General features: G+C 52.6%; 1 protein-coding gene across 4 annotated transcripts in view; it reads left to right on the forward strand.

Moving 5' to 3' along the window:
• The window catches only part of ano10b (anoctamin 10b), a 72,797-nt gene that overhangs the window by 24,785 nt on the left and 28,587 nt on the right, over positions 1 to 19,425 (forward strand). For all 4 annotated transcript variants that reach the window (XM_072518429.1, XM_072518432.1, XM_072518431.1 and 1 more), the window contains one exon: positions 9,620 to 9,811. In XM_072518429.1, the coding sequence (XP_072374530.1) occupies positions 9,620 to 9,811 (192 nt within the window). The remainder of the gene's footprint in view (positions 1 to 9,619; positions 9,812 to 19,425) is intronic.

Raw genomic sequence — 19,425 nt, forward strand, 5'->3', positions numbered from 1 at the left:
CATTGGGACATCACTGGCTTTCATTCTGTGTGGTCCCTACTTCAATGACATTCCAGCCAAAATAATTAAATAGTTGGCCTGGAATTTTCCAGTCTCAACTGCGATGTTGGCATCAGCGACAGGACTGGAAAATCTCACGAAAACGCCACTCCACGTTTCACATTGGCATGAATGCTTGGCGCGATTATTCTCTCCCCCTCTAAGTGGCGGGGCGGGTTTCCTGATGTTCAACGTCGGGAACATTCTGATTTCAATTAATTAGCATATAATTATCAGGCCTCTACACCGGTGTGACGGTGTAAGACCCAACTGGTCTCCCAAGGCATGCACCTGCTGGGGGGTAGTGCCAGGGCATGTTGTTGGAAGGGAGGTTCCAGAGTGAACTCCTTAGTGCTGGAGTAGCTTTTAAATCGGTGCCCCGTTCCTTGAATGAGTAAGTTGCTGGCAGGGTCGGCAAATCAGAGGCCGCCCCGCCAACAATACATTGTGGGACCCTCTCCCCCTTGCTGTTTCTTTTTCTGTGTGTGGGACTGTATAGCAGAGAAAGTCGCCTTTTCGGTCGGTGACTTCAACACCCCTTTTCCTGCCCGCTATTGGCCTTTGCCGATTTCTGGGAAAGTTCCGCCTATATGCTCTCATCTGCTCACACATTAATTTCCCTTACTAGCTTTTGGTTCATTATGGATGTCATTTTACTTTAGCTGCTAATTTTCTCCACATGAGGGCAATATTGCTTCATGGACAGGACGGTAGCACAGCGGGTTGCACTGTTGCTTCACAGCTCCAGGGCCCCAGGTTTGATTCCCGGTTTGGGTCACTGTCTGTGTGGAGTCTCCAAGTTCTCCCTTTGTCTGTGTGGGATTCCTCCAGGTGCTCCGGTTTCCTCCCACAAGTCCCGAAAGACGTGCTGTTAGGTGAATTGGACATTCTGAATTCTCCCTCTGTGTACCGGAACAGGCGCCGGAATGTGGCGACTAGGGGATTTTCACAGTAACTTCATTGCAATGTTAATGTAAGCCTACTTGTGACAATAAAGATTATTATTGGACCCTGACAGCATTGGGCCCTATCATGTTCTGGAAGTTGTATTTGATTTTCATTTTTATCTCTGTCCTCATCTTCCCCCATTTATTTCAAATGAGGTACTTGTGAAACTCTCATGGAGATTCTGATAGCGAATTGGAGATTTTATAAAATGTTGTGTGTGATATTAGCAGAGATATTGCTGGCCACATTGGAATGTGGGAGCACTAGAAAGGAGGCCTTCTCTTCTGGCAGTCTTGGGAAAGGTGGGGTGATTGGAGATGTGGGTTGAGGGCTCCTAGGGTTTCAGAAACATTAAACAGGGAAGTTTTAGGAATGCTGGAGCAGATGCTTGGATCTGGGATCACTAGGAGTGGGACATCTGCAGGTTTTGGGATGAGAGGTCCCAAGGTCTGCCAGCAAAGGGTAGATCTGGAATCAGAGGGAATATAATCTTAGCTTCTTTAAAAAATTGAGAGAACATCCTGGGATCGAGAAGTGCGATTGATGCTCTGAAAAGGAAAGCTCGGGGATCCAGCTCAGAGGGTGCACTGTCAGTTTTGGAATTTTTGGGATACGGCACGTTTGGGGAAGCAGGAACTAGCAGCTTGGTGGGGGAGATGGTAGCCAGAAGAACGGGCCCCACACTGCCAGTGCTTCATTTTAAAGCAATGGGTATAAAAAGTGAGAGAATTGACAAAGAGTCTGTCATTCACCACCATCTGTATTATATGGGCACACAAGGTGAAGATTACCCGTTAATTGTAAAAACTCCAAAAATGTGATAGTGATGAGTTTTCATTTTATTATATGCTAGAGCAGTTCAAAATAATATTTTCCAATGAAGCCCAATCTTTCTTCCCCAATACTGATACTACAATGGAGTCAGTCAGTATTATTAAGTATTTAAAAAAACACATGGGGCTGGATTTTCCCGTCGGCCAGCGGAGGGTTTCTCATTGGCGTGAGGTTCGCTGGCGTTGGGATTCCATAATCCCGCCGCTTGTCAATGGGAACCATTCTTCTGGCTACCATCTCCCCCACCAAGCTGCTAGTTCCTGCTTCCCCAAATGTGCCATATCCCAAAAATTCCCAAACTGCCAGACTCTTGTCCCAGTGCACCCTCTGAGCTGGATCTCTGAGCTTTCCCTTTCTGAGCATCAATCGCACTTCTAGATCCCAGGATGTTCTCTCATTATTTTAAAGAACCAAAGACCATGGGCGGGATTCTCCCGTACCCAGCGGGGCAGGGGGTCCTGGCGGGACGGAGTGGCGTGAACCACTCCGGCGTCGGGCCGGCCCAAAGGTGCAGAATCCTCCTCACTTTCAGGGGCTAGGCCCGCCCCGGAGTGGTTGGCGCCCCGCCAGCCGGCGGGATAGGGGCCTGGCGCCATGCCAACCGGTGGCGAAGGGCTTCCGCCGGCCGGCGCGAGTCGGCACATGCGTGCGAGCGCCAGCGTGTGCTGGCGTAATCCACGCGCATGCGCAGAGGGATTCACTTCCGCACCGGGAATGGCAGATGACCACGGCCTCCGGTGCGGAAGGAATAGAGTGCCCCCACGGCACAGGCCCGCCCGCGGATCGGTGGGCCCCAACCGTGGGCCAGGCTACCATGGGGGCATCTCCCGGGGCCAGAACCCCCCCGCGATCCCCCATGAACCCTGGAGCCCACCCACGCCACCAGGTCCCGCCGGTAAGGGACCAGCTCTAATTTACGCCGGCGGGACCGGCATAGAACGGGCGTGACTTCGGCCCATCGCGGGCCGGAGAATCCGGACGGCCCTGGAGCCCAATGAGTCATGCTGGACCCCGCCATTCACCGAGGCAGGCGGTGGGACTCACACCGGGCCGGTTTTTGGGGGGGGCGGGAGAATTGGGAGGACGGCGGGGGTGGGATTCACACCGAGCCCCGGCGATTCTCCCACCCGGCGGGAGGTCGGAGAATCCCACCCATGCATATTCCCTCTGATTCCAGAACTACCCTTTGCTGGCAGCCCTTGGGACTTCTCATCCCAATGCCTGCAAATGTCCCTCTCCTAGTGATCCCAGATCTAAGCATCTGCTCCAGCATTCTTAAAACCTCCCTGTTTAATGTTCCTGAAACCCTAGGAGCCCTCAACCCACTTCTGCAGTAAAAGTAAATTGCAATGACTAGAGAGTTTCAGCCATGATCTAATCTCCCTTTTACCAGGAGCGCTTACCAATCATTGGAATTGGTAGAAGTTTCAAAGTTTCCAAGAAAACTGAATTTCTTTTTTTAAAAAAATATATTTTATTAAAGTTTTCAAACACAATTTTTTCCCTTACAATTCAAAGAAATAAAAATAAAAGTAACATGATAACTGCAATATAACATTTTGTAACTAACATAGTAAACTAACCAAATAACACGAAATAATACTCCCCCCGCCCCCTCTCCCCCTCCAAAAACCCAAACAATCTACCCCCCCCCCCCCCGGGTTGCTGCTGCTGTTCATCTATCTTCCCTCTAACGTTCCGCTAGGTAGTCGAGGAACGGTTGCCATCGCCTGGTGAACCCTTGAGCCGATCCTCTCAGCGCAAACTTCATCTGCTCCAGTTTTATGAACCCCGCCATATCGTTTATCCAGGCCTCCAGCCCGGGGGGTTTCGCTTCCTTCCACATGAGTAAAATCCTACGACGGGCTACAAGGGACGCAAAGGCCACGGCATCGGCCTCTTTCGCCTCCTGCGCTCCCGGCTGATCCGCAACTCCAAATAAAGCTAACCCCCAACCTGGCTTGACCCGGACCTTCACCACCTTCGAGATCACTCCCGTCACTCCCCTCCAATACCCCTCCAGTGCCGGACACAACCAAAACATATGTGTGTGGTTCGCCGGGCTTCCCCCGCACCTCCCACGTCCTCCACTCCGAAGAACCTGCTCAACCTTGCTCCCGTTATGTGTGCTCTGTGCAGCACCTTAAATTGGATCAGGCTAAGCCTGGCACACGAGGAAGAGGAATTTACCCTGCTTAGGGCATCAGCCCACAGCCCCTCCTCAAACTCCTCCCCGAGCTCTTCCTCCCATTTTCCCTTCCCTTTGCCCACCAACTCCTCCCCCTCTTCTCTCATCTCCCGATATATCTCTGACACTTTGCCCTCCCCGACCCACACCCCCGAAAGCACCCTGTCCTGGATCCCTTGTGTCGGGAGCAGCGGACATTCCCTCACCAGTTGTTTCGTGAACACTCTCACCTGCATATACCGAAAGAAATTTCCCCGGGGCAGCTTACACTTTTCCTCAAGCGCTCCCAAGCTCGCAAATGTCCCGTCTATAAATAAATCTCCCACTCTCCTGATTCCTACCCGGTGCCAGCTCTGGAATCCTCCGTCCAGCCTCCCTGGGGCAAACCTATGGTTGTTCCTGATCGGGGACCACACCGAGGCTCCCAGCACACCCCTCTGTCGCCTCCATTGCCCCCAGATACTTAATGTTGCCGCCACCACTGGGTTTGTGGTAAATTTTTGGGGGGAGAGCGGTAGTGGCGCCGTCACCAGCGCTTTTAAACTCGTCCCTTTGCAGGACTTCATCTCCAATCTTTTCCATGCCGCTCCCTCTCCCTCTATCATCCATTTACGCATCACCGCCACATTGGCGGCCCAGTAGTAGTCACACAAATTCGGCAACGCCAGTCCCCCTCTGTCTCTACTACGTTGTAGGAACCCCCTCCTTACCCTCGGGACCTTCCCTGCCCTCACGAAGCTCGTGATGCACCTATCTATTTTTTAAAAAAAGGCCTTAGTGATCAGTATAGGGAGACATTGGAACACAAATAGGAACCTCGGGAGGACCATCATCTTAATTGCCTGCACTCTGCCCGCCAGTGACAGTGGCTGCATGTCCCACCTTTTGAAATCCTCTTCCATTTGTTCCACCAGTCGTGTCAGATTAAGTCTGTGTAAGGTTCCCCAGCTCCTGGCTATCTGAATCCCCAGGTATCGGAAGTTTCTTTCCACTCTCCTTAGTGGTAGGCCATCTATCCCTCTACTCTGGTCCCCAGGGTGTATCACAAAAAGCTCACTCTTTCCCATGTTAAGCCTATATCCCGAGAAATCTCCAAACACCCTCAATATCTGCATGACCTCTGTCATCCCCCCCACTGGGTCCGTCACATACAGCAGTAGGTCATCCGCGTAGAGTGACACTCGGTGTTCCTCTCCCCCTCTAATCACCCCTCTCCATTTTCTGGAGTCTCTCAGCACTATGGCCAGTGGTTCAATTGCCAACGCGAACAGTAATGGGGACAACGGGCATCCCTGTCTTGTTCCCCTGTATAGTCGAAAATACTCCGACCTTTGCCGACCTGTGACCACACTTGCCGTTGGGGCCCCATAGAGGAGTTTAACCCAGCTGACAAACCCGTCCCCGAACCCGAACCTCCTCAGCACCTCCCATAGATACTCCCACTCCACCATATCAAATGCCTTCTCTGCATCCATTGCCGCCACTATCCCTGCCTCCCCCTCAACTGGGGGCATCATTATCACCCCTAATAGCCGTCGCACGTTGACATTTAGTTGTCTCCCTTTTACGAACCCTGTCTGGTCTTCGTGCACCACCCCCGGGACACAATCCTCTATCCTCGTTGCCAGCACCTTTGCCAGCAACTTGGCGTCCACATTTAGCAATGAGATAGGCCTATAGGACCCGCACTGCAGCGGATCTTTATCCCGCTTCAAGATTAGCGATATCGTCGCCTCCGACATTGTCGGGGGTAGGGTCCCCCCTTCTCTGGCCTCGTTAAAGGTCCTTACCAGCAGCGGGGCCAACAAGTCCACATATTTTCGATAAAATTCCACCGGGAACCCATCTGGTCCCGGGGCCTTCCCTGCCTGCATGTTCCCCAGCCCCTTGGTAACCTCGTCCACCCCAATCGGCGCCCCCAGGTCTTCCACCTCCTGCTCCTCCACCCTCGGGAACCTTAATTGGTCCAAAAACTGCCGCATCTCCTCTTTTCCCTCCGGGGGTTGGGCCTATAAAGTCTCTCGTAAAAGGTCTTAAACACCTCGTTTATCTTCCCTGCTCTCCGCACGGTAGCTCCCTTTTCATCCCTAATTCCCCCTATCTCCCTCGCCGCTGTCCTCTTTCGCAGCTGATGGGCCAACAGGCAATTCGCCTTTTCCCCATATTCATACCTCATCCCCTGTGCCTTCCTCCACTGTGCCTCCACCCTCCTTGTGGTCAACAGGTCGAACTCCGTCTGGAGTCATCGCCTCGCCCTGTATAGTCCTTCCTCCGGGGCCTCCGCGTATTCTTTATCTACCCTCAAAATCTCCCCCAGTAGTCTTTCCCTTTCCTTGGCCTCAATTTTCCCCTTGTGGGCCCTGATGGTGATCAGCTCTCCTCTGACCACCGCCTTTAGTGCTTCCCATACTACTCCCACTCGGACCTCCCCGTCGTCATTGGCCTCCAGGTATATTTCGATACATCCCCGCACCCTTCCGCAGACTCCCTCATCCGCCAGTAATCCCACATCCAATCGCCAGAGTGAACGCTGTTCCCTCTCCTCTCCTAGTTCCAGGTCCACCCAGTGTGGGGCATGATCTGAAACAGCTATGGCTGAGTACTCAGTTCCTTCCACCCTCGAGATCAGTGACCTTCCCAAAACAAAGAAATCTATCCGGGAATACACCTTGTGGACATGGGAGAAGAAGGAGAACTCTCTGGCCTTCGGCCCAACAAATCACCATGGATCCACTCCCCCCATTTGGTCCATAAACCCCCTAAGCACCTTGGCCGCTGCCGGTCTTCTTCCGGTCCTAGATCTAGATCTATCTAACCCTGGGTCCAACACGGTGTTAAAGTCCCCCCCCCCCCCCATTATCAGGTTTCCTACCTCCAGGTCCGGGATACGTCCCAGCATCTGCTTCATAAATCCCGCGTCATCCCAATTCGGGGCATATACGTTAACCAACACGACCTCCATTCCCTCCAGTCTGCCACTCACCATCACATATCTGCCTCCGCTGTCTGCTACAATGTTCCTAGCTTCGAATGACACCCGTTTCCCCACCAGTATGGCCACCCCTCTATTCGTTGCATCCAGCCCTGAGTGGAACGCCTGTCCCACCCATCCATTCCTTCACCTAATTTGGTCCGCCACCTTCAGGTGCGTCTCCTGAAGCATGGCCACGTCTGCCCTCAGTCCTTTCAAGTGCGCGAACACTCGGGCCCTTTTAATCGGCCCATTTAGGCCTCTCACGTTCCACGTGATCAGCCGAACTGGGGGGCTGTCTGCCCCCTCCCCTGTCGGCTAGCCATCACCCTCTCTAGGCCAGTCCCACGTCCCAATTCCGCGTACCCACCCGTTCCCCAGGCGGCGCATTCCCGCCCCGACCAAACTTTCTTTTACCAGTTCCTCTTCGATCTCTGCAGCAGCAACCCAGTTATCCCCCCCCCCCGCTAGATCCCCATCTAGCATGATTGCTCCCCCCATATTGCTTCCGAAAGTCAGCTGACTTCAACTGACCCCGGCTTCTCCCGCTCTCTCCTTGACCCCCCCCCCCCCCGTGTGGGGAACTCCCATCTACCTTGCGCCTATCTTCCCGCCATCATCTTTCTGGCGCGGGAACAAGAACAGTAAGCCCCGTGTTCTCTATAGCTGTCCCGCCCCTTGTGGCGCAGCCCCCTCTGCCGCCCCACTCCCATTCCCCATCCCCCGCCTATGTCTCTTCTTCCCCCCCACCGGCGCCCACATTTCTTAGTGTCCCCCCCTCCCCAATTTACATCTCTATATACATCGGCATTGTCATTTCCCCTCTAACATCAGTCCCTCAGTTTTGATCCAGTTCCTCGTTTTTAATGAAGGTCCATGCTTCTTCCGCCGTTTCGAAGTAGTGATGCCTCTCCTGGTGCGTGACCCACAGTCGCGCCGGCTGCAACATCCCGAACTTCACCTTCTTCTTGTGTAGCACCTCCTTGGCTCGATTAAAACTCGCCCTCCTTCTCGCCACCTCCGCACTCCAATCCTGGTACACCCGTACCACCGCATTCTCCCATCTACTACTTCGTACCTTTTTGGCCCATCTCAGAACCACCTCTCTGTCATTGAAGCGATGAAATTGCACGATCGTCGCCCTAGGTCTCCTCGCAGGGACCCGATGAGCCCCTTCCACTTCCAAGGGGCCCGAGGGGGCCTCAGCTCCCATTAGCGAGCGTAGCATCGTGCTCACGTAAGCCCCGCCGTCCGCTCCTTCCACTCCCTCGGGGAGACCCAGGATCCGAAGGTTCTTTCTCCGTGCTCTGTTTTCGGGCCTCAATCCTTTCAATGCACTTTTTGTGGAGCGCCTCGTGCGTCTGCGTTTTGACCGCCAGGCCCAGGATCTCGTCTTCGTTGTCCGTCACCTTCTGCTCCACCACGTGGAGCTCCATCTCCTGGGTCTTTTGTGCCTCCTTAAGCCTCTCAATTGCTTGTAGCATCGGGGCCAGCACCTCCTTCTTAAGCAGCTCCACACACCGTCTCAAAAATTTGTCTTGGTCCGGCCCCCATGTCGCCTGGGCTCTCTCCACCGCCATCTTGCTCCTTTTTCCTTCTGCCCCTGTCCTCGAGGATTCTTCGCGATCTGGCCGCCGCCGCCGATGTTTTTCTTTTTCGTTGGGGGGGGGAACTCCCTGTTGTCTCACCCCACACCGGGTTTCGTCCCGAAAAAATTCCCCGTTGGGGCTCTTAAAAGAGCCCGAAGGTCCGTTCGAGCTGGAACCCCACCCGCCATGCAGGCACAGTGACCCCTTTCCGCCATCACTGCACCACGACATAATGGGGTCCAATAGGGTTCCCTCCAAGATCCACCCATGGTTCTGCCCTCTGGCCCCACTCTCCAACCCTGGCAGTGCCACCCAGGCAGTGCCAACTTGGCAATTCCAAAGGTAGTGCCTGGGGGCTGTGCCGGGCGGCGGTGCCAGGTCACTGCCTGACCATGCCCCTCACCAACCGACGACCATATTCACCTCCAAGCTTCCGGCATGGTCATCGCGACTGGTTTCTGTTTTTGGAAGCCAGCAGTGATTCCCGCTGGCATCACGTCACGTTAGTGGCCGGGAACACCTGATGACATCTCAGGCAACGACTTAAGCCATTTCTGAATATTTAAATGTATGTAAATTAATGGTAATCAGGTCCCTCTCTGGCTGGGAAACATCTCACCAGCAGTAGAATGATCTCACCAGCCTTAAAGGGAGTGATTGGGGCAGCTGGACTCTACCATGCAAATCACTGTGCTAATGATTTGACGAAAACGTAACTCAGCACCAACAAGGGACTCTACAATATTGTAGAAAATAATTTGAGAGGGGGAATAAACAGCCAGGTCTAACTTGCAGAATTCTCTGAAACTGCCGTTAATTGTTGAGTGAAAAACAGAGAACTCTAAATCCAATGGGTTGTGTACACGGTTTTTCCCCCCTTTCTTGAGACAGTCCAATGTCTATAATCACAGCCCAAATGAGATCTGGTGTAGTTCACCACACGAATATCATGTCGTTGTATGCTCCAGTCGGCAAACTATTACTACAATACTTGTACTAGAAGTTGGCTGAAAATCCACTTGCAATCACCACCTTTTCTTTGCCATCTAGGGATTGTTTGATGAGTACATGGAGCTGTTTGTTCAGTTTGGTTACGTCAGCCTTTTCTCCTGCATTTACCCTTTGACAGCAGTACTGGTCGTCGTGAACAACATCGCAGAAATACGAATGGATGCCCTGAAGCTCTGTCATCTCTTTAGAAAACCTTTCATCTCTCCAGCAGCAAACATAGGAGTGTGGCAGGTGAGAAAGTACATTGCCCAGACTGTCTCCATGGGAACGATGGATACGATTTTAATTGAGCAGCCATTTCTTTTCTTATAGAAGGTATCTTCAATGGGTCAGTACAAAGACGGTTGCCATTTTGTGCAAAGAAAATACATGAAGAAGAACCTACAAATAGCAATGAGATAATGATCTGCGTTTTTTTTAGTGTGGATGGTTCAAGGATAAATATTGGCCTGGGACACCAAGGAGAACAATCCTGCTTTTGTTTTTTGAACAGTGTTACGGTACCTGGACCAGACCCCAATTTAGATTAGGAAACTGGATGAGGCCCCAACAATTTTTCAATTTGTAAACTGTGAGGCAAGGATATCTCACTCCAGGAGGGATCATTTATATCAAAACAAACTTTATTATGAACACAGGATTAACCCCATTAACATCCAAGGAAGAAACAGCTTTTCAATTAACAGTTCTTAAAAAAAATTAAGAAAGGTCTTTTTTTTAAAAAAAATTTTTTTATTGGCTTTTCTCATATTTATAAACAGTTGTTGCTTATATACATTATATTTTTCTTGCCCGCGCTAATTTACTTTATTTTACAGAGAGGTTTGTTTTGTCCTTCATTTGACTAACTGAATGTACATTTTGCGTAGTCCTTTGGTTCTTCATCTTTTTTTTTCCCTGGCTTACTCCTCGTTGCTGGCCTCAAACAGGTTTTGGAACAGACCGGCGAACTGCCCCCAAGTATCCAGGAAGCCTTCCTCTGACCCTCGGATGCCGTACTTAATCTTCTCCAGGTGGAGAAATTCCGAGAGGTCAGCGAGCCAGTCTGCAGCTTTGGGTGGTGTTATAACCTGCCTGCTTATCATTGGCTGGGGACTAATGACAATCCCACAATCCTGTGGGAGTATGAGCTTCCCCAATGAGGGGGGCGGAGAAACCATTAGTAAACTCCAAGTATAAATAAAGCTGGCCAGTTTGGAACCAGCAGGAAGGAGTGTGCAGCAAGGGAAGTTGCTGCTGCTGTTATATATATATGTTATTGTAAATAAATGTTATTACTTTGTATCCTTAAAACTCGTGCTGGATTCTTCATGGCCCTCACAAAACTGGCAATGAGGGTTAAAGTGAATAGCTGTCTACACGCTGAAGCCACCTCCCTGGATTTTTGTTGGATACAGGTTGGAAGTTGTTTTCTATTATACCATGGCTCTGTACGGACGTTTGGATGTTTTTGATGCTGCGCTGGAAAGCTGGAACCAGTACGCACAACGGATGCGTTACTATTTCAGGGCAAACAATATCACCGAAAACGAGCGCCAGGTGGTCATATTGCTCACCGCCTGCGGCCCGCATACGTTTGGGGTGATTAGGAGCCTTACGTACCCAGCTGCGCCGGACACCAAAACGTTTGATGAACTTGTGAATATAGTGGGACAACATTTTAACCCAACCCCGTCCACGATAGTCCAGCGTTACCGGTTTAATACCGCTGAGAGGACCCCTGGAGAATCCCTTGCCGATTTTCTATCCAGGCTACGCAGGATTGCGGAGTACTGTGACTATGGTGAGACCTTGTCAGAAATGTTACGCGACCGTTTGGTTTGCGGTATTAACAATGCGGCCACCCAGAGAAAGTTGTTAGCTGAGCCAACATTGACTTTTCAACAGGCCATTCAAATAGTATTGTCCCGAGAGAGCGCAGAACGAGGAGTGCAGGAGCTACAGGGAATGGAAGTGCATGCCTTGGGGCGCAACCCCTTCCGTCCGAAAACGTCCCCCCGCACTCCTGCGGTACCTTGGACGAGGCGACGTCCGGACCGACGCTAGTGGCCGTCGGACATTCCTCCCCAAAGGGAGCCTTCTCCAGAACCAATGGACGAGGAGCCTTGTCCGTGTCAGACTTGTAGGCGCCGACCCCATCGCGGACGCCGGTCCGATCGAAACTGGGACCAGCCCAGGGGTCGTACCTTCCATGTGGATGAACCTGCGACAACTACTCCTGAGGACGTGGAGACGGAGGACAACTGCCTGCAGCTGCATTGTGTGGCAGCTCCCCGTGTGGCCCCCATTAAGGTGACAGTACGGGTCATAGAATTTCATAGAATCATAGAATTTACAGTGCAGAAGGAGGCCATTCGGCCCATCGAGTCTGCACCGGCTCTTGGAGAAGAGCACCCTACCCAAGGTCAACACCTCCACACCCTATCCCCATAACCCAGCAACCCCACCCAACACTAAGGGCAATTTTGGACATTAAGGGCAATTTATCATGGCCAATCCACCTAACCTGCACATCTTTGGACTGTGGGAGGAAACTGGAGCACCCGGAGGAAACCCACGCACACACAGGGAGGACGTGCAGACTCCGCACAGACAGTGACCCAAGCCGGAATCGAACCTGGGACCCTGGAGCTGTGAAGCAATTGTGCTATCCACTATGCTACCGTGCTGCCGGTCAATGTTCACCCGCTTGAGATGGAGTTGGACACTGGCGCAGCGGTCTCCGTGATCGCCCAGAGGACATTCGACCGCATCACGGGGGAACCACTGGACATTGCAGGAACTATAATGACCCCTGTTGTTTATGGACGCCAGGAGGGGCGTTTCCCACTTATGGTGGTGCGCGGCCATGGGCCCAGCCTGTTGGGTCGGGACTGGTTGCGCCATTTGCGGTTGCAATGGCAGCACATCCTCCAAACAGTTTCTGAAGGGTTGACTGAGGTGCTAGGACGATACCCAGATGTATTCCAGCCTGGTTTGGGGAAAGTAAAAGGGGCCGTAGCCCGTATCCAAGTCGAACCAGGAGCCACGCCGCGCTATTTCCAGGAGCGCCCGGTGCCTTACGCCTTGCTCGAGAAGGTAGAAGGGGAGCTCACTCATTTGGAGAGTTTGGGTATTATCAGGCCCGTCCGTTTTGCTGACTGGGCAGCACCAATTGTACCTGTAATGAAGCCAGATGCCACAGTTCACTTGTGTGGCGACTATAAACTTACAGTGAATACGGCTTCCCGACTCGACCGATATCCAATGCCTCGCATAGAGGATCTCTACGCGAAGCTTGCAGGTGGACTCGTTCACAAAATTAGATATGAGTCACGCCTACCTGCAGTTGGAGCTGGACACTGCCTCCCGACCATATGTAACGATTAATACACACCGGGGCCTGTATTGTTTTTTTTAAAATATGTTTTATTGAAATTTTTTTCCCAAACAACAATTTTTCCCCTCTTACAAAGCAAACGCAACAATACAGAAATTTTTAACAATACACAAGTAACAAAACCCCTTTATCTTTGACCTAAACTAAACTAAACCCCCCCCTCCCCCTCCCCCCCCTTCCCCCTGGGTTGCTGCTGCTGGTCATCTGTCTTCCCTCTAACGTTCCCCTAGGTAGTCGAGAAATGGCTGCCACCGCCTGGTGAACCCTTGAGCCGATCCTCTCAGGGCAAACATTATCTGCTCCAGTTTAATGAACCCCGCCATATCATTTACCCAGGCCTCCAGTCCGGGGGGTTTCGCCTCCTTCCACATGAGTAGGATCCTGCGCCGGGCTACTAGGGACGCAAAGGCCACAACGTCGGCCTCTTTCGCCTCCTGCACTCCCGGCTCTTCCGCAACTCCAAATAGAGCTAACCCCCAGCCTGGTTTGACCTGGGCCTTCACCACCTGCGAAATCACTCCCGTCACTCCCTTCCAATACCCTTCCAGTGCCGGGCACGCCCAAAACATACGTGCGTGGTTTGCCGGGCTCCCGCCACACCTCCCACATTTGTCCTCCACTCCAAAGAACCTGTTCAATCTTGCTCCCGTTATGTGTGCTCTATGTAGCACCTTAAATTGAATCAGGCTAAGCCTGGCGCATGAGGAAGAGGAATTTACCCTGCTTAGGGCATCAGCCCACATACCCTCCTCTATCTCCTCCCCTAATTCTTCTTCCCACTTTCCTTTTAGTTCGCCCACCGACTCCTCCCCCTCTTCCCTCATCTCTCTATAAATCTCTGACACCTTGCCCTCTCCGACCCACACCCCTGAAAGCACCCTGTCCCGTGTCCCCTGTGTCGGGAGCAACGGAAATTCCCTCACCTGTTGTCTAGTAAACGCCCTCACCTGCATATATCTCAAGAAATTTCCCCGGGGCAACTTATACTTTTCCTCCAATGCTCCCAAGCTCGCAAAAGTCCCATCTATAAATAAATCTCCCACCCTCCTAATTCCCAACTGGTACCAGCTCTGAAATCCTCCATCCATTCTTCCTGGGGCGAACCTATGGTTGTTCCTGATAGGGGACCCCACCAGGGCTCCCCGCACCCCTCTCTGTCGCCTCCACTGTCCCCAGATATTCAGTGTTGCCGCCACCACCGGGTTCGTGGTAAACCTTTTAGGTGAGAACGGTAGCGGCGCCGTTACCAGCGCCTCTAAACTCGTCCCTTTACAGGACTTTCTCTCCAGTCTTTTCCACGCCGCTCCCTCACCCTCCATCATCCATCTATGTATCATTGCCACATTGGCGGCCCAATAGTAATCGCCCAAGTTCGGTAGTGCCAATCCTCCTCTATCCCTACTACGCTGAAGGAACCCTCTCCTTACTCTCGGGACTTTCCCTGCCCACACGAAGCTCGTGATGCTCCTGTCTATTTTATTAAAAAAGGTCTTGGTGATTAATATAGGGAGACATTGAAATACAAATAAGAACCTCGGGAGGACCATCATCTTAATTGCTTGCACCCTGCCCGCCAGCGATAGAGGCTGCATGTCCCACCTCTTGAAGTCCTCCTCCATTTGTTCTACCAGCCCTGTCAGACTAAGTCTGTGCAAGGTTCCCCAGCTCCTAGCGATCTGAATCCCCAGGTATCGGAAGTTTCTTTCCACTTTCCTTAGCGGCAAGCCTTCTATCTCTCTACTCTGGTCCCCTGGATGTATCACAAATAATTCACTCTTCCCCATGTTTAGCCGATACCCCGAGAATTCCCCGAACCCCCTCAAAATTCGCAGAACCTCTATCATCCCCCCCGCTGGGTCCAACACGTATAACAATAGGTCATCCGCGTATAACGAGACTCGGTGTTCTTCTCCCCCTCTAATCACCCCTCTCCATTTCCTGGAGTCTCTCAACGCCATGGCCAGAGGTTTAATTACCAACGCGAACAACAATGGAGACAGCGGGCATCCCTGTCTTGTTCCCCTATATAATCGGAAATACTCCGATCTATGTCGACCTGTAACTACGCTTGCCGTTGGAGCCCCATAAAGAAGTCTAACCCAGCTAATAAACCCGTTCCCAAACCCAAACCTCCTTAACACTTCCCATAAATACTCCCACTCCACCATATCAAATGCCTTCTCTGCGTCCATTGCCGCCACTATCTCTGCCTCCCCCTCCACTGGGGGCATCATTATCACCCCTAATAGTCGTCGCACGTTAACATTCAGTTGTCTCCCTTTTACGAACCCTGTCTGGTCTTCGTGCACCACCCCCGGGACGCAGTCCTCTATCCTCGATGCCAGTACCTTTGCCAGCAATTTGGCGTCCACGTTCAATAGTGAAATAGGTCTATAGGACCCGCACTGCAACGGATCTTTGTCCCTCTTCAAAATTAGCGATATCGTCGCCTCCGACATCGTCGGGGGTAGAGTCCCCCCTTCCCTGGCCTCATTGAACGTCCTCGCCATCAACGGGGCCAACAAGTCCACATATTTTCTGTAATATTCCACCGGGAACCCGTCTGGCCCCGGGGCCTTCCCTGCTTGCATGCTTCCCAGTCCCTTAATGACCTCGTCCACCTCAATCGGTGCCCCCGGGCCTACCACCTCCTGCTCCTCCACTTTCGGGAACCTCAATTGGTCCAGGAACTGCCGCATCCCCTCCTCTCCCTCTGGGGGTTGAGACCTATACAGTTCCTCATAAAAGGTCTTGAACACCTCATTTATCTTTCCTGCCCTTCGCACCGTGTCTCCCCTTTCGTCTCTAATTCCTCCTATCTCCCTCGCTGCTGCCCTCTTTCGCAATTGATGAGCCAACAGGCGACTAGCCTTTTCCCCATATTCATACCTCCTCCCCTGTGCCTTCCTCCACAGTACCTCCGCCTTTCTGGTGGTCAGAAGGTCAAACTCCGTCTGGAGTCGTCTCCTCTCCCTGTACAATTCCTCCTCCGGGGTCTCTGCAAATTCCCTGTCCACCCTTAAAGTCTCCCCCAGTAATCTTTCCCTTTCCTTGGCCTCTGTTTTCCTTTTGTGGGCCCCAATAGAGATCAGCTCTCCTCTGACCACCGCTTTTAGTGCTTCCCAAACCACTCCCACAGGGACCTCGCCGTCGTCATTGACCTCCAGGTATCTCTCAATACACCCCCGCACTCTTGCACACACTCCCTCATCCGCCATCAGTCCCACATCTAATCGCCAGAGTGTTCTCTGCTCCCTTTCCTCTCCTAATTCCAGGTCCACACAATGTGGGGCATGATCCGAAACCGCTATGGCTGAGTACTCAGCTTCTTCCACCCTAGAGATCAACGACCTTCCCAAAACAAAAAATCTATCCGGGAGTACACTTTATGGACATGGGAGAAGAAGGAAAACTCCCTAGCCCTAGGTCTAAGAAATCGCCATGGATCCACTCCCCCCATTTGGTCCATAAACCCCTTAAGTACCTTGGCCGCTGCCGGCCTTCTTCCGGTCCTTGAGCTGGATCTATCTAGCCCCGGGTCCAGCACCGTATTAAAGTCCCCTCCTAAAATCAAGTTTCCTACCTCCAGGTCCGGTATATGCCCCAGCATCCGTCTCATAAATCCCGCATCGTCCCAGTTTGGGGCATACACATTAACCAACACGACCTCCATTCCCTCCAGCCTGCCACTCACCATTACATATCTACCTCCGCTATCTGCTACGATGTTCTTTGCTTCAAATGCTACCCGTTTCCCCACCAAAATGGCCACCCCTCTATTTTTTGCGTCCAGTCCTGAGTGGAACACCCGTTCCACCCATCCTTTCCTTAACCTAACTTGGTCCGCCACCTTTAGGTGCGTCTCTTGGAGCATAACCACGTCTGCCCTTAGTCCTTTCAAATGCGCGAGCACTCGGGCCCTTTTTATCGGTCCGTTCAGGCCTCTCACGTTCCATGTGATCAGCCTCACTAGGGGGCTACCTGCCCCCCTCCCGTGTCGACTAGCCATTACCTTCTCTAGGCCAGTCCCATATCCCGCCTCCGCGCTCCCGCTCGCTCCCCCAGTGTCGCACACCATCCCCGCCCACCCACTCTTTAGCCATTTCCTTTTGGATTTCCGCAGCAGCAACCCAGTTGTCCCCCCCCTCCCCCTCCCCCCCCCCCCCCCCCCCCCGCTAGATCTCTTTCTAGCATGATTGCTCCCCCCATATTACTTCCGTAAGTCAGCTGATTTCAACTGACCCCGGCTACTCCTGCTCACTCCTCGACCCCCCGTGTGGGGAACTCCCATCCGCCTTGCGCCTGTCTTCCCGCCTTATTCTTTCTGGCGCGGGAACATCCCTTTACCTGACCCGCCTCTTATGGCGCAGCTCCCTTTCCCCTCCCCCTCCCCTTCCCCATTCTCCAACTATGTCCCGTCTTTCCCCCCTCACCGGCGCCCACATTTCCCCAATGTCTCCCCCCTTCCCAATTTACTCCTCAATTAACTTCAACCATAACATTAACAATAACATTTCCTGCAGCATCAGTCCCTCAGTTCCGATCCAATTTCTCTTCTTTCATGAAGGTCCATGCTTCCTCCGCCGTCTCGAAATAATGGTGTCTCTCCTGATACGTGACCCATAGTCTTGCCGGCTGCAGCATCCCGAACTTCACCTTCCTTTTATGCAACACCTCTTTGGCTCGGTTGAAGCTCGCCAATCCTGATATACCCGTACCACTGCATTCTCCCATCTGCTACTCCGCACCTTTTTAGCCCATCTCAGGACCTCTTCTCTATCCTTAAGGCGGTAAAATCGCACGATTATCGCCCTGGGTGGTTCTCCCGCTTTTGGTCTTCTCGCCGGAATCCGATTTGCCCACTCCACCTCCAAGGGGCCCGTAGGGGCCTCAGCACCCATCAGTGAGCTCAGCATCGTACTTGCGTACGCTCCACAGTCCACTCCTTCCACACCCTCAGGGAGACCCAGTATCCGAAGGTTCTTCCTTCGCGCTCCATTTTCTAGGGCTTCGATCCTTTCAGTACACTTTTTATGAAGTGCCTCGTGCGTCTGTGTCTTAACCGCCAGGCCCAGGATCTCGTCCTCAATATCTGTCACCTTCTGCTCCACCACGCGGAGCTCTGTCTCCTGGGTCTTTAATGTCTCCTTGAGCCCCTCAATTGCCTGTAGCAACGGGATCAGCACCTCCCTCTTCAGCAGCTCCACGCACCGTCTCACAATTTCATCCTGCTCAGGCCCCCATGTCGCCTGCGCTTTCTCCGCCGCCATCTTGTACTTCTCTCTTTCTGACCCTTTGGTCGACGATTCCTCGCGCTGCAGCCGCCGCCGCCGGTTTTTTCCCTCCTTCGTTTGGGGGGGACTCCCTTCTCACACACCCCACACCGGGTTGCGTCGTCGAAAAATTCCCCGTTGGGGCTCTTAAAAGCTCCGTCGGAGCTGGAGCCGCCGAAGCGTGCGGCTAGCTAGGCATCACCGCAACCGGAAGTCCTTTCAGTGGCCTTGATGAGGTCTTTTCACAGTTGTTCCCTCTGCTGCTAGAATTCACCTTTGATACAGGCCCTCAGGTCAGCTTGCAGCTTTAAGCTTGCCCTTCCCCCGCCTGCATGCTGGAAGAGGCCCTGTTTATCCTGCAGTTGCAGCCAAATCTTTTACTGTTTCTGCCGTGTCTGGCAACCCAGAGACATACCCTTCCTGGGGGACACTGTCGGGGGAATATTGCAGCCTTCTTCCCACACCGGGAAATGTCAAACAAATGCCGTGGGGGCCCTGTAACGAGCCCAAAAGTCCGTTCCAAGCAGGAGCTGCCGAATATGCGACCTAGCTCTGCATAGCCGCACCCGGAAGTCCACCGGGGCCTGTATGAATATACACGGTTGCCCTTTGGAGTATCCTCTGCCTGCGCTATTTTTCAACGTGTTATGGAGGGCATTTTGAGAGGTTTACCACGTGTTGCTGTCTACTTAGATGACGTTTTGATTACAGGGACGTCGGAGCAGGAACATTTGGAAAATCTGGAGGCTGTCCTTAGACGCTTTTCGGAGGCTGGAGTCCGTTTGCGTCGCACAAAGTGCGAATTTCAGGCAAAGGAAGTAGTCTACCTAGGTTATTGGGTGGACCGTGAAGGTTTGCACCCCGTCGCAGAGAAGGTGCATGCGATTAAACAGGCTCCCGCCCCGACTGACACTTCGCATCTTCGTTCTTTTCTCGGTCTCGTAAACTATTACGGGAAGTTCCTCCCCAATCTGGCAACTACGCTGGCCCCGTTGCACCTTCAGCTAAAGAAAAATCACACCTGGGTTTGGTGTCAGCCGCAAGAAACCGTTTTCCAGCGGGTAAAGCAACAATTGTCGTCGTCTGGGTTACTAACCCACTATGATCCTGGAAAGCCTTTGCTCGTCACATGTGATGCATCCCCGTATGGTATTGGGGCCGTCCTGTCCCACAAGATGGAGAACGGGGCCGAG

The sequence above is a fragment of the Scyliorhinus torazame genome, chromosome 10, assembly GCF_047496885.1.
Source record: "Scyliorhinus torazame isolate Kashiwa2021f chromosome 10, sScyTor2.1, whole genome shotgun sequence".
Lineage (NCBI taxonomy): Eukaryota > Metazoa > Chordata > Chondrichthyes > Carcharhiniformes > Scyliorhinidae > Scyliorhinus > Scyliorhinus torazame.